Consider the following 15,667-nt stretch of genomic DNA (forward strand, 5'->3'; position numbering starts at 1 on the left):
CAACCTATACATCAACATTGATTATCCTGCTTGCATGAAAACTAATTGTGCACTGTGCACTATGAAGTCTCTTATCAGTGTGAAAATGTAACTTCATGGTAATTTACAGATTAAAACATCTTCGAAGTTAAAAAATTTGCATGTAAACATAATCTTAAGTATACACACTTTATGAAACACTATTAAATAATTTTTGGAAGGAAGGTGATGAAATGGGGCATTCCAAAAGGAAGAAGATGCAGACTAGATCATACTATCTTTACTGTTCATTCTGCAATTCCATGTAGGTGAAGCAAAACAGCTAGAGTGCTCTCATGTTTCAGACAACTATACGTATCCATTCCAGAAGCAAGATAAAAATATTACATGGATTTCATCCAGAATGTTAGCTATCATTTAATTATCTAACATATTAGGTAAAAATGTTAAGTTTTGAGAATTAATGCAAGTTAATGGTTTCAGCATCCAACCAAAAGCCTCCAAGTACTTTTTCTTGTTTGAAGTCATGGTATACTATATTCAGGCCTGTTGCCATGCTCCTGAAAGTTTACTATAGTTTATCATGAAGTATCACTTTCCAAGATGCTACTTCTGCAAAAGAAAAGAGCTAAATGTGCTAACCAAACTTTTTTACAATAAGTTTGCACAATAAGGACATTCTAGGCACGGATATTCTAAGTTTGTGTGGATAAGGTGATATCCTCATTCTAAAGTTTTCCACCAATTTAATCTCTTGAAATACTAGCAGAGCTCCAACTCCATGACGAAGACATTGACTTTAAAGATATTCCAGTCATCTATTAGCCAGAATGAGCAAGTACAAAATGGGTAATTTTCAGCAAGCACTGAATCTAGATTAAAAACTAATTCAAATAAATAACTAAAGAGAACATATGAAAGTGCTGAGGTCTTTCATGAAAAGAAAAAAATAATCACGATATACGAATATAATGAAACAGAAAAGGTGGAAAGGAATTAAATGGTTCAAAAAAAGCAGATGGATTTGTAGTCTCCTCCTCCTATACACTGACAAACACACTGACAGTATTTAGTATACTATTTTAGGAAAAATTCAATTACTTACAGATATAATTAACTGTTTCACAAGTTTAGTGTCATCGATGCAATCAAATGCTGCCAGCAAGATCAGATGAGAAAATTCACCCTGCAAAGATGAGACATCAGAAACCACATGCAGTCAAGTTCTATGAATACACAAATTGACTTAGAATCAACATTTCTGAGAGTTTGTCTCAAGCATGACACAACATGAACCACAAGCAAATTCTGTCTACTGTCATAGTATGAGAGAAGCCCAACATTTAGGCTGTCTCTGAAAAGCGAGGCTTGTTAAGAGAAGCATGTTGTTAAAACAAAGGTAGATTAAGTGGATCTGCCATTATAAATTGATATACTGTTTTATCACATCCAAGCTATTAACCTAATCCTATTGTTTAATCATAATTTGAAATCATAGGATTTGCCTTGCAGGAACATTACATACAGATTTTATTTCTATGGTGGATGTGCTGAAAACTGAGATTAAATCTCTTACCATATTTTTGGGGATATGTCTCTGCGATGAGCCAGACTCTACTGCATTGTTGGATAACAATAGCATACTCAAAAGGGCACAACCCAATTCACTTGTATGTCAGTGACACTCTACATCAAAGTGAAGCCAGACCTTCAGTGCTTCAGTGTTGTTTTAGCTGTTATTTACCCACTGTCTCATATTTCTATATAATATATATTTTATAAAATATTACAACCCATTTATTCTGGTACTAGAAAATTATGGAGAGAAACATTACTTAGACCAGTGGCCTCCAAAGTGGGATGCACAAGACAATCCATTGTGGTACAGGAAGAAAATATTTTTTGTACTATTATTAAATATATATTAACAACCACTGGCTATCTTTATGTCATCCTTTTTAAATTCCTACTTCTGTGTATGTTTTATAATGTATACTAGCACAGTAGTACATGTACATAATTTATACATAAATATACATGTATTGGGGATGCATGTTCAAAAAAGTTTGGAGACCACTGATTGAGAGCACGTCAACTATTAGTAAACAGAACAATAGAGCAACCAGGAAGGGAACAAGTTTAAAAAGCTTTTCTTCACAGTTGCAGTTTTGCCCAGCACTATGAAATCTGGTTGCAACTGTTACTCTATTGATGCTGCAGTCTCCAAACATACATGTTACTCAGAAAAAATTAAATACAGACTTCTTCCATTGTATGTCACTTCCTCATTAACTCAGTTTTAAGCTTCTCGACTTAAAAACTTATTGAGCATCTTATAAGAAATATGCATATTCAAATGGCCTTTCCAATGACATCCCCAACACATCTTAATTTTTTTTCCTCTTCTGTATACATGTTATTTTACTCCCAACCAAGAAGAATTAACCAACAAACCATATGAAGATGCAATATAAAGTTGGGCTCAAAAAAAAAAAATTGTAGAAAAAAAAATTAGGACTTATAATTAACTTAGCTGCTTCAAAGAAGGATAGTACTACATGTAGTTCCCACAATGAAGCTTCTTAGTATGTCTCCAAATATTCCATAGAGTTCAATATATTTCATATTATCTAGTACATCACCACTATTTTAAACATACTTTTATTAAGATCTCACAGTTGTTGCCAGTACCAAAGCATATTCAAATTAGCCTCTATCAAATCACTTGTGTTTCAGAGACTATGAAATAAACAGTTAATGAACACTCACCGTTGCTATTTTTTCAATATACGTCTTCATAGTTTTCACAATGACTTTTCTGTCCTATCCAAAAGGAAACAAGAAACTCAAATGAGCCTATAATGCCAGTGATTCTGAATAACTAAACTGTTATTTACACCTTCAAAAAGATAACTTCCAATTTGCTTACTAAAGCAAAGGCTATTTACCAAAGTCTCACATCTGCACTATTAGTCAACACCTAGAAACAGTGTGAAGAAATCCTGAACTGTGAAAGACTCAGTCCCAAGGAGGTTCTGTGGTATGTTTACAAGTCTAGACCATCAATGGGAAATGCCAAAAAGGGCAACTTAGGAAAAAAAAAAAAAAAAAACAAACAACCACACCAAACCACCACATATGTTCACCTATATCTTGTTCATTAGTCACAGAAGAAGAATGCACTTCAACTCTTCATTTGGAAATAAACTTTTTCAACAGGACATGAAACTTTAAAGTAGCAAGGACTCTAGCCTGTTGCAAAATGCCTTTACTAGCAAGATTCTTTTGGCAGAACGTTTTCTCAGTGCTTGTATGTTCAGCTCTTGCAATCACTGCTTAGTCTTCTTTAGAATCATTACTACCCCTAGACCCTAGCAACTTCACATTTTTTTCTGCACTTTTTAACAAGCAGACTATTTTCATACGTCGTCTTTTTTTTTTTTTTAATACAGAAAAAGATAGGAGGCATTACAATATTTCCAAGAGATGATGACATATGTCACACCTAAAGTATTTCAGGATGCTGTATCAGCAGAAGAAACTAAAACACAGTTCCTATAACATTTTTTAAGTCTTGGCATTCCAAAGCCAAACATCATTCCACATTATGACTTCTTTAATGTCCTTTCCCTACTGCCAATTTCACCTGCATTAAGAGATCTACAGGATGAATGAATGGCCAATAATCTTAAAATGGAAAAGCTTTATGTGTCATCTCCAAGAACTCTGCTAAAAATGAAAGGAGATGCTTCCACTAGAAAAGTTCTAATGAAAGCATGTTATTCACGAAAAACTACTGCTTATATTTGCCAGTAGGTAAAGTGGGGCCACTTTTTACCTTGCTCTCAAATACTTAACTGCATCAAAATGTGCCCTGGCAGAAGGACCCATGTGAGCAATCATACTCAGTCTCAGACTATACTATTATTAAAGAAGACTGGGTAGACAGAAACCAAACAATACCTTGGGAGTACCATGCCATAAGCAGTGCATCGTTACTCGGGCTCCATCATGAGTGTGTGCCAGGTAGATGACAGCCTCTCTGATAGCTTCTATCATTTCCTGGGGACGAAAAGGTGATAAAGCAAAAAGGTGAAACAAAAGGCCTGAGAAATCTCAAGGCAGGCGGGTGAGGGCATGAAAGGATTTTTTTCTCTGCCCACACAACTATAGAGAGCATCACTGGCTCTATAGAACCACTCTTATTGCCTTGACCTATGAAAAACGGCCTCAAAAGGGATCCGAAACACTGTAAGTGCCATTAGCTTTCTCCCTTCAAAACTATGAACTATGTTCATCATATTCATTCTATGAAATCAGAACTGTATTGAAGCTTGCCAGTTGTCCTATTACAGACAATTCAAGGAAGGGTGCTCAGAACTGAGACTAAAATTAGAGGAAACAAAAACAACCATTCATTTAGGATTAAAATCTTCGAAGGTGATGCAATTTATTTATACACACAAGGTATCAGCCAGAAAGCAAGAACAACTAAAAGGTCATTTAAGCACGAGGTGATGTTATAAATCAGAAATGACAAGATTCAGCCAAAAGTTAGTCTTCATATCAAAGGAACGACATTCTGAAGCCACCTGACAAATAACACCATCAGCCAAAAAAGAAAAACCAAACCAAAAAAACCCCCTCCCAGGTTACTAGATACTACTTCTGTTATTATCCGATAGATTTATTTGACATGAAGCTCCCACCTATCTCCCCTTCTATCCCTAGCTTATTCTCGCTCCCTAGTCAAAGGTTCCAAGCATTTTACCATTTATTTGGTCATTGTGACCGGTCAGTCACAACATGATTGGTGTCGCTAGCTACATGCACAGGCAGGCAGGAACAGATCTACAACAGGGGGTTCCAAACCTCAGAGAGACTATCCACACGCTACCATGTCTGCACAAAAAGACAAGCAAGGAGGAAGAGATATGCCCTTACTCCCCTGATTCACACAAGACTGGGAATCCAGAAGCATTCTCTGACAAAGCATTACATGAAACCACGCACAGGAACCTTTAATTAAGTAAGATCTGGACTCAGAATAGGCCACGAATAGTCCACCTCACTACCCTTAGCTTTGGGCTTGTTAACAGTAACAAAGAAGAGTTCAGGCGTCCAGTCCAGCAGAAGCAGGTAAGAGACAGCAAGTCTAGAAGGCTCCACCTAGCCTGGAGCGAGATGGTGCTGAACTGCAGAACCAGGGCGAGGTTAATGGACACAGCTTGAAGACAGGTGAAGTCAAGCAGGATACCAGCTTATACAATGTCACATCACACAGATGGATTTAGGCCTAGTTTTTGAAAGAACAGCTGGGATAAGCTTAAAACTGGAATTTAATACAGACATAGTGATACAAGCCTATGCTTGGTTCAGGAGGAGGCAGAAGACAAAGTTTTGGCTGCTGACAGAAGGGCCCAATCTGATTGTATTTTGTTCAAGAGTTTTTTGGACAATGGCTAGAAGTGGTTAAGAAACTATACACTGGAAAACTAAACTACTGGAAGCAATGTCCCTGGCTTTAATTATTCTCCAGCTACTGAGAAGGACCATTTAGCATGGAGACAGAAAATATCGAAGTCATTCCATTAGAATTTTTTTTTTTAATTCACATATCACAAACACTATTGCTTTAGTGTCAAAGTTCACTGTGACTGTAAATCTCCATTCAACACTACTCCCCAGTCATCCATCTGGAATCACCAGATGTGTAAAACTCTATAAATGCAAGATGTGTATTTTTGTCTAGTTACCTTACAACACTTTCGTGACAAGATTAAAAACATTCCATTGAAAGGCAGAAGATGACAAAAACCAAACAAAACATACTTACAGATCTTTGTTTTGGAAGAGCGTAAGTGAAAAAGTCCAAAAATACTTTATGTACCAGTGAGTGCTTTATCACGGCCTCTCTGTATTTGGGAAGAGGAAAATAAGCAAAAAGTCACCCACGAGTAATGGTTTTAACATAAGCTAGCAATACTTCATTTGTATTGAAAAAAGAAAAAGTAAAGCAGTGTGGTGTGCAGAAAACACAGTCATTCTGGATTAGATGTTTAGCATTTACGATATGTGGAAAATTCTACCAAAACTTACAAATTCTAAAACCTAGCAAAGTATTTTCTCCTAAAGACCACTGGAGAAGCTTATCCAATAATGCATTATGAAAGCACACCACACTGTGCGATTTCTACCAGTTGTTTGACTGGGGCAGGGGCCATTTTAGTTTATAGAAGTGGAGTTCAAAATTAGGATATTCATTATAACACTTCAGACAAAACCATAGTTACTTACTACACAACACAGCAATGTTACAGCTTAAAAGAGTATCAGTATCCCTGTCTGTTTATGTGTCAGAAACAAACGGGTTCAGGCTAGATTGTCACACCTTAAAGCAATTTTTGTCCTTACTTTTGTGCCATCGGTGTAAGAATCTGTTTCATTTCATCCAAGATGGCCTCTCTCTTTTCAGGCTGAGCTTCTAACACTTTGTCCAGTGTTGGGACAACTGGTGTCTGAAATGAATGCACAGAGGTTTAATCATTCCCAGTAAGTATCACGATTCACAGAAAATTATAATCTTTAGTCCCTTTTCAATCAAAATTCATGAACAATATCACAAACAAAATGAATTTTCTGCAAAACTAACAGTTTTTACAATTTTAAAAAGAAAAAGCTTATCTACTTTGAGTATGTCAGAAGCTGTACACTTAAGTTTCTACAAACTGAATATTCATCATTAGCAAACAAAAGCTCCTATGGTCTGAACTGGTTTTTGCCAATTATGGTCAGCTCTTCACAAGACTGTCAGATATACGGTAAAATACACAAAACTGGCATTGTGTTAAGGGACTCCTGAGCTAAGCAGAAATCCTTCATGACAGCACGCATATGTCAGGGGGCAACACAGCAACAAGTCCATGAACTGAGAAGTTAACCAAGGCCAGGAAATTCCAATTCAAGAACAGCAGAGAGGAGAAATACATACCATATACATTAAATACAGAAGTACTTCCTGGTATCTCATCTAAACAATTACACTGGTAACTCTTGTAAAAGAATCTGTTTTTAGAAGAACAGTCTGACTAGATAGAAAATTTGAAGAAATTATTTCCAACCATCCCTGCTGGGGGGGCAAAGGGGAGTGGAGAGTTGGAGGCAGGAGGGGGAAAAGTAAACCACACATTTCAAAAATCCAAGAAATTCCAGTTCTCATTAAGGATTACATTGTCATTTTTTATAAACCCACTGTTGAGTCTTGGGTTTGCACCGCAATGGAAGACTACTTGAAGCACTCATGCCAAGAATACTAGAATGATGGAAGCTAACACTGCACTTAATTTCAGATGGGCTGTTTTACTCCCAGTACAAATTTTAGCCCACAAACACGCCTTTCTATTACAGTATTGCAAAATGCTTTACTAAAACTCATAATACCCTGTAAAGAAAAAATAGCAATATGGTTCAGAAATGAGCTGTTAATTTCTTATAGAATTTTAACAGAAATCTTGGGTAAAAATGTGCTGTGCTGTACACCAGGGTTCAAACGTGTAGTTAATAATTGCATAGAAGTTTTGTTCTTTGTAGCAAATACAACTATTTGTGCCTCTAATGGAAACCAACTTTCCAAGTTAGCAAGAAAGAAGGAAAAACAGAAATCAAAAGAAAGGAGATGGGAACCTTTTTAAAAAGGTTCCCACTGCCTGATGAGGATCTACATCTAAAAGGTTTCAAGGGAGTTTGGACTCAAGTCCTATAGTCTCCATGGGAAAAGAAAACAAAGCCAAAAATTAAGCCTAAATGGCATACAGTATATTGATACAGGCACATTCCGCCTACACTCAGTTCTCACGAGACATAAGGCAGTTCTGACACAAAAGCCATCTACAGCATTAATGGGGAATTAAGCCTAAATCTTATCTCAGCAAGGATGACCACTTCACACTAGACCCTATGACACTAAGAGAACTGCAACTACATATTAGACTACCTTTAATGAGCAGAGCAAGCTTATACATGAACCTAATATACTTTACATAGTTCAAACTGAAAAAACACAACAATTTATTCTAGAATAGAAATATGCAAGTAATCATGACATTTAAACATGCTAAACTAGACTACATTTGGACAGCTGATGGAAATTTATTCAATCAAAAGAAGTAGCAGGTAAGATAGGTAAGGTATTACTAACACAATACCTTAGATGCTAAAACACCTTAGACCAGAAAGTATTGAAACATCACCTTGTAAACCTGGAAAGTGTTCCCATATAGTTCTTCTGTCAACATATTCCTCTGCTCCAGAATGGCTTTGTCATTATATGCATATTCCACTATAGCAGATGCTTCGGCATGACGGAGCATTTTTTTCACATGGCCTTTAAAACTTTTTATTATTTCTGCAACTTGTGGTTTTGTCCTGTTTCACAGGGAAAGATAGATAGCAACAGTTAAAACTTTAGGGATAAGCTGACCTATCAATAGTTTTATTTTTGAAAGCACATTTAAGTGGTAAGTTTTAGCATAGAAACCAGGAAATATATGCATCTGGATCAGCCTTATGGCATTTATGAAAATATGGCGAAAAAGCCAGGAATCTGGAGAAATCATAAGGCATTTTGAAGGAAGAAAATAAACCAGTGGATAAATTCTACAGAATAAAGGATGCCTTCCTGAAACATTAAGCAGAGAAAACCTTTAAAAGCCAGTTTTCTGTATAAGGCAAAGATCAACTTTGAGCACATATTTGAGGGGGTTTTGGCATATGTTTTCCTCGATGTGTACAGCTTTAGCTTTACTTTTTGCAGAAGGAAAACTGCTGTTAGCAATACCAGACACTCTCCTGTCTTGTCACTATTATAAAGATGTTTCTAGAGACATATTTTTTTATTCATGATCGATGCACTATAGATTAAGAGCAGCATTCACACTGGAAATGAAACAAGGCAACACAGCTAAGCAAATTCACTTCATACTCACCCATACATAAGAAACTTCTTCACAATATTTCTGGAATATTTTGACTTGCTCAACTCTACTAGGCTATCTAGAAGAAGGGAAAAAAATTCAGCTGGTTTGATTTTTCACTACATTAACTCTACAAAACAAGATGCCATTATTTAAATAAGTTTTAAGAGGTCAGTAGGAACGATGCATCATTTCAGCAGAAAGTTAAAAATATTCAAGAGAAAATAATATGGCTTGTTTTAATGCATCCTAACAACAATACAGAAGCATACAGGTAAAATGTGAATGGGAAGAAAATACCTTTCAATTCTTCAAATGTCTCTTGCCTTTGCTTCTCATTACCATACTGAATAAAGCACTGGATCACTCGAGTTGAATCATGTGCAAACGCCAGCTACAGGACAGAGATACTTCATTATCCTAGGCCATTCAAATGGCATTATTGACCAAATTTATTTTAATGCACTTGCTCTCTGATATAGTTTTATGCCACATGTAGCATGCAATGCCAATTATAAAAGTAGTTACCTCTTCATAACAAATTAAGTTTTAAGGTTTTTTATTCCTTTATAAGTACTCTGTCGAACAAAATACAGACAATACTTGCAGTTGCTGACAATTAAAGATGTGCATCAAGGTTTTAATACTGAAAGAGAACCGTTAAATAGTATCTCATTTTCTCCCACATTCTTTGTAATTTCAGAGTGAGAGTGAGGATATATTTCAACTTCGGCATGGAATAACAAGAATCACTTTAAAATTCAACATGTATTTCACTGCAAATTTAACCATTTCAAGAATTAAGCGGAAAGACTGTTTAGTATAGTATTAGGACATTAACTTCTCTAAAAGAAAGTTGCAAAGCAACAATTGTAATTAATCAAAACTCTGAGTGGCTGTTTTTGAACTTCAGTTAACACAGAACTTCACTAGACTAAAGCTGCTTGGCAAAATAGACAGCCTTATAACAGCCAGATGATAGACAAAGCATCCCAGGACTATTGTCCTGGAATCCAGGTGCCAAATGCAGCCTTTCAACCCTGTTTCTCTTCTTTTTTTACTCACAGTTGAAAAAAATTCCCTGTAGCTTTTCAAAGAACAGGTTAGTACTATATCATTTATATTTCACCATTCTTGAAAGAAGCTGTTGTGAATTTGTACACTATGGCATTAGTTTTTCTTACACTTTTAATTTTTCCATGTAGAAGCTTCTGTAGTTCATTCATTAGCTTTTCTCGCTTATCCTTATCGCATTTCTTCCTACGAGTAAAAAAAAAAAAAGTAAAACAATCTTAATTGAGGAAGCAGCTTTTTTGTAGTATGATTCACTTATAAATTAAGAAGACAGTACAAAATAAAATTAAGTTAGCTCTGCTAATCCAAATTTACATTGTCATTCATTACACCTGTAAATAGATGTAATTACGCAGTTTCAGTTCCTACAAACCAAACCAGATTTCCACACTTTAAAAATGATTCTTTTCTGAGTAATAATATTATTAAAAAGAACATAAATCTGCAGCCAGAGTTGTTTACAGATCCAAAGATCTGTAAGCATCTTACAGCCAAAACTGCAAAGCACAGACACACAGAACAAGTAAAATTAACTCCTCCTTCAGATGTGGGGCCCGCATTCTAGAATTACACCTGCCCAGAGAGAGTATACAAACCTCCACAAAAGACTCGTGCACTGATCCCACTGCAAGATCAGGCTGAATCACTACATGCTCTATGCTCCAGGATTTAAAAAAATAAGACAACTCCTTAAGCATTTACTCACAAATTTTAGCCTAAAATACAAGTGAGCTCAATCCAGACATTTCTAGCACCATGGGTCACCACACTCTGCTTGAACCATCTACAGAATTGCATGTAATGTTATCATTCACCCATGAAGTTTTCACTGTGGAAATAGTTTCATATAATTACAAGAGGAGAAAGAGAGTCTTCTTGCAACTTATGACTAAAAACCAACTGAATGAAAGAAAAAAATATCATTATTACCTTCTCACACTTTCCCATATTTGCTTTGATTTTACAATTATGTCATAATTACTTTTATCATTAAGTTGCCTGGTTTGCTTTAACTCCTTCCTTTTCTTTTTGAAGTCATTCCACTTCAACTTCTTAGAATCTGACCCTGAAGACAAAACACATTTTCTACAGTCAGTAAAAGAGAGCAATGAAATCCTTTATCAGTATAAACTGTGGCAGCTCTGACTTGAATTGCTAACAATTCAGGAGCTTTGCCTGCAGTTACCCAACTAGCTAATACGAAAATGTAAATATTTAATGAGTATGTCATGCTAGTAATTTCCACTTCTAGAATACTGGAAAGAACAAGGCAAACAACCATTTTTCCTCAAAGCTCTGTGTGCTGGTTTTGGCTGGGATAGAGTCAATTTCAAAGGATGCATCACAAACCTCTTAATAGCTTGAAAATGGACTCAAAATGCACACAGCAGCCTATGACTGCCCCAGGTAATTCTCCCTTTTTAGTTCATCCTGTACTCATACATACCTTTTCCCTCTCTCAAAAGAAGAACCCTAACTAAAAGATACATATCTGAAATCTCAGAGAAAGGAAAAAAAATAAAGCCTTTTTACATGCTTAATCTTTTTATTCAGTCAAATTCCTTAAGCATGGGATTTTACTATACAACAGCTATACACTGCCACACAACAAACTCAGTTGAGGCAACTTTATAGAAAGTGCCACAAATGAGTTATGGAAAAACTTCAAGTATTTGATTTTAGTTTTATTCATACCTTGACAAAAACCATCATCTTGTATTACATGGTTTCACAGAAGCAAGTCATGCCAACTATGACTTCTGTACGGAATGTTAAAGACCCAGCTTTAAGTTTTCAGACCTTAAAGCACTGCTTGTTGGTACTTAGCAGTGTGTACTTAACTGTCTTACGCATGCAAAACCCATGCTCTCTTTTTACAAAGTGTATTATTGATTTTTTCTATCACTCTCCGAAAGTAATAGTGACAAGCAAAACCTAACACTTTGCTTTGAGAGCAGTGCCACTGTGCAATACACAGCAGCTTTCAGTTATTCTTATAAACAACATTTAAAGGTTTGTTTGTGATTGTTGTTTTTTTTAAAGCAGCTTAATATGAACATTCTGTGGCTATTAAGTTTCCAGACATCTAGTGCATATTCCATGTGAAGCCATTCTGCAAACATGCAACAACAGCAACAACAAAATACTTAACACCCCCTACTGTCCTTTAAACAACTAACATTTTTCTGCAGAACTTCAGAATCCCTCACATACAATTCCACTTCGCATTTTACAGTGCTGTTTAACTGTCGCAGTAGAGCTTTGCTTCACAGCAGAGGAAGGAACAACATGAAATTCTCATGTACCAGAAACAAAGTTAAAAAAGAAATCCATTTAAACAGTGCTAAAACCAGACATTTATTTAGCCTCTCTGTATAAACACAAAAATAAGCTGTAAAATGTAAAAAACAGTGATAACACCAATGATATGTCTCTTTTTTTTTTTTTTAAAAAAAGAGGTGTCTAGATAGTTTGGACCACTGAAAAAAAGAACATAAAGGATAATCAACTTTGTTTCATGAATTTTTGTGTTTCAAATTTTATAGCCAATACTTTCAGACAGAGGATTAAATTTCTAAAATGGTCTATGAAAAACCCTGTATTTTCCAAATTTGTGTGAAAACAGCCAGTTTCAAGCTAGCCACTTAATACTGTCATTAAAATAATCATAGCTTTGTGATGGCATACCAATTATTTAAATTTGCTACTGCATCTTTACTTTTGACTTCCAAGAAAATTCGTAATTGTTGATTCTCATGACTTTGGCCTCAAGCTTAGTCAGGTGAAATAAATTTTTCCACAGCAAAGATTAAATGTAAAGTAAACTTGGAGTCATTCAGCCAATTGGGGAAGGTGATAACAAGGCAGCGGCAAAGAGGAAGACCTAGATGAACAATGTGTTTCCCAAAACCTAGTTTCCATCGATATCCAGGCTTAAAAGTCTGCTCACCTCCCCCTTCACCATCCTGGAGCTTCCTCTTCTTTGCAAGCTTTTCTGATTGCTGTTCATTCTTGAATTGTTTGACACCAACTCTTCCAGGTCTTAACTGTCCTTTCACAAATTTTTTGGAAATGGATTTAGGCTTTCCCTCCTCATCTTCTTTGTTAAGAACTTTCTTTGATGGACCCGAATCTATTAACCAACAAAACAGAAATGAAAATGTTGTCCTAGAGATAATGTTGTTTCAAAAGAACAAATTATTACTGTAACAAGAATTAAACTACTTTGTAATAACAACTATATATATAACAATAATTCTTACATGCTTCTCAAAGCTGGTGTTTTTATTGCAGTCCCTGGGCGTCCCAGTTTTCCCTAGGGAAGTTTTGCCCAGGCATTATTTTCTGGGCAGCAGTGTAACAGCCCAGGCATAAAAAGGATTATTCTAAATTAAGAATTTCACCACCCCTGACATCAAAGTCATCAATCCCCAAATCATCTCTTCAGTTTACGGTCAGAGCTGTTTTGACATCATCTGTTTTGACATCATCCATTTTAAGCAGAAGAGAGCAAACATTGAAAGGTATCTTCCCAATCCTAACCCACAGCACTTCACACACCCTAGCTTCGACTTTCAAATAAACTTTTTCTTAACGTGTGAAAGCAAAGTCTAGAATAAAAAAGTTATCAACTTCAAATTTTTAATTAAGAGTATTTTAGGTCAATCAAACAGAGCTGAAGGGCTTGCAATGCAATCTATTTAAAGCATTTCAGCTTTAGTTTTTCCAGGTTATTTGATCACACAGTCAGTATAGTTTTGAATGCAAGATAGAATCACAGAATGACTGAGGTTGGAAGGGACCTCTGAAGGTCATCTGGTCCAACCCTCCTGCTCACGCAGGACCACCCAAAGCTGGCTGCTCAGGACCACGTTCAGGTGGCTTTTGACTATCTTCAAGGTGTGAGATTCCACCATCTCCCTGGGCAACCTGTGCCAGTGCTCGGCCACCCTCACAGTAAAGAAGTCTTTCCTGATGTTCAAAGGGAACCTCCTGTGTTTCAGTTTGTGCCCATTGCCTCTGGTCCTGTCCCTGGGCACCACTGAAAAGAGCCTGGCTCTGTCTTTGCACCCTCCCTTCAGATATTTGTATACATTGACAAGATTCCCGTCAGCCTTCTCTTCTGCAGGCTGAACAGTCCCAGCTCTCTCAGCCTTTCCTCATAGGAGAGATGCTCCAGACCCTTCATCATGTTCATGGCCCTTTGCTGGACTCTCTCCAGTATGTCCATGTCTCTCTTGTACTGGGGAGCACAGAACTGGACACAGCACTCCAGGTGGGGCCTCACCAGTGCTGAGGAGAGTGTAAGGATCATCTCCCTCCACCTGCTGGCAGCACTCCTCCTAATGCAGCCCAGGATTCAATTAGCCACCTTTGCCACAAGGGCACATTGCTGGCTCACGTTCAACTTTGTGATCATAAGAAGCCCCAGGGCCTTTTCTGCAAAGCTGCCTTCCCCCAGCATGTACTGGTGCACGGAGTTGTTCCCCCCCAGGTGCAGGCCTTTGCACTTCTCCTTGAACTTCACGAGGCTTCTATCAGCCCATTGCTCCAGCTTGTTGAGGTCCCTCTGGAGGGCAGCACGACCCTCTGGCATATCAGGCACTCCTCACAGTTCTGTGTCATTGGTAAACTTGCTGATGGTACGCTCTGCCTCATCATCCAGATCATCAATGAAACCGTTGAACAGTACTACACCCAATATTGACTCCTGGGGTATGCTGCTAGTTACCAGCCCCCAAACAGATTTTGTGCCACTGATTACCACTCTCTGGGCCCAGCCATTCAGCCAGTTTTCAGTCTACCTTACCGTCTGCTCATCCAGCCCATAACTCATCAGCACCTCTGTGAGCACCGCAAGGGAGACGCTGCCAAAAGCCTTACTGTAGTCCATGTAGACAGCACCCACTGCTCTGCACTCATCTGCCAAGCTGGTTATTTCATGACGTGAGTTTACCAAGATAAAAAATGAAGTTTGAGCATGCCTGTGCGCAACAATAATCACTCCGCCAGAACTCCTATTAAGAAGCCTTTGCCTTCTTACCTTTTTTAAACTTCCTTTTCCCGTGTGGCCCTTTTCCACGAGGCGCTTTTCCACTCTTCCCTACGAACTTCTTTTTACCCTTGGCTTCCATTGCGGCAACGCTGCAAACGGACCAAGAGACAGCATTACCGGACCACCGCGGCTCCCTAGCTAACGATGTGAGGAAAACACAGCCTGCCCTCCCTCAACACGTGTGAACGCAGCCCTTCCCACTGGCGGTCGCCCGTCCCCAGGCGGGCGGTGGGGGACCAGAAGACGTCGCCCACAAGCCGGTCACCGCGGAGCTCAGCTAGGCAAGACCGCGGTCCGCCGGGCCCGGGCAGCTGAGGCCCCGGCCCCGCTCCCCAGGGATCCCCAGTCCAGGCCTAGTGACAGCGCCCGGCAGCACGCAGCACGCCGCCGGCCCGCAGCCGGGCACGGGGGCCGCGAGGTAGGGCTGCTCCGCGGGAACCCACCCCCGGCCGCTGCCGTCCCGCCGCCCGCTCCGCGCACCGTCGGCCCCGCCGGCCCCGCCGCTCGCCTCACACGTGCCGCCCCGCCCGCGCTTTGCGGCCCCCTCCGGCGGGCAGGGCTCCCCATTGGCCCGCCTGGCCGCTAC

The 15,667-nt window shown here is 38.4% G+C and overlaps 1 protein-coding gene across 2 annotated transcripts in view; it reads right to left on the bottom strand.

Annotated features, from left to right (window-relative positions):
* PUM3 (pumilio RNA binding family member 3) overlaps positions 1-15,667 on the bottom strand; it is a 28,219-nt gene that overhangs the window by 12,263 nt on the left and 289 nt on the right. Inside the window, exons 1-13 of one of the 2 annotated variants that reach the window (XM_075526885.1) lie at positions 15,595-15,640; positions 15,070-15,170; positions 12,976-13,158; positions 10,956-11,091; positions 10,136-10,211; positions 9,252-9,345; positions 8,964-9,030; positions 8,229-8,403; positions 6,394-6,497; positions 5,816-5,894; positions 3,943-4,041; positions 2,749-2,802; positions 1,085-1,165 (exon numbers count right to left, since the gene is read on the bottom strand). In XM_075526885.1, coding sequence (XP_075383000.1) covers positions 1,085-1,165; positions 2,749-2,802; positions 3,943-4,041; positions 5,816-5,894; positions 6,394-6,497; positions 8,229-8,403; positions 8,964-9,030; positions 9,252-9,345; positions 10,136-10,211; positions 10,956-11,091; positions 12,976-13,158; positions 15,070-15,160 — 1,239 coding nt within the window. In that variant the 5' untranslated portion in view covers positions 15,161-15,170; positions 15,595-15,640. Of the gene's footprint in view, positions 1-1,084; positions 1,166-2,748; positions 2,803-3,942; positions 4,042-5,815; positions 5,895-6,393; positions 6,498-8,228; positions 8,404-8,963; positions 9,031-9,251; positions 9,346-10,135; positions 10,212-10,955; positions 11,092-12,975; positions 13,159-15,069; positions 15,171-15,594; positions 15,641-15,667 lie in introns of those variants that run through there. The other variant, XM_075526884.1, reaches the window with a different exon arrangement.

This window comes from Mycteria americana, chromosome Z, assembly GCF_035582795.1.
Source record: "Mycteria americana isolate JAX WOST 10 ecotype Jacksonville Zoo and Gardens chromosome Z, USCA_MyAme_1.0, whole genome shotgun sequence".
Classification (NCBI taxonomy): domain Eukaryota; kingdom Metazoa; phylum Chordata; class Aves; order Ciconiiformes; family Ciconiidae; genus Mycteria; species Mycteria americana.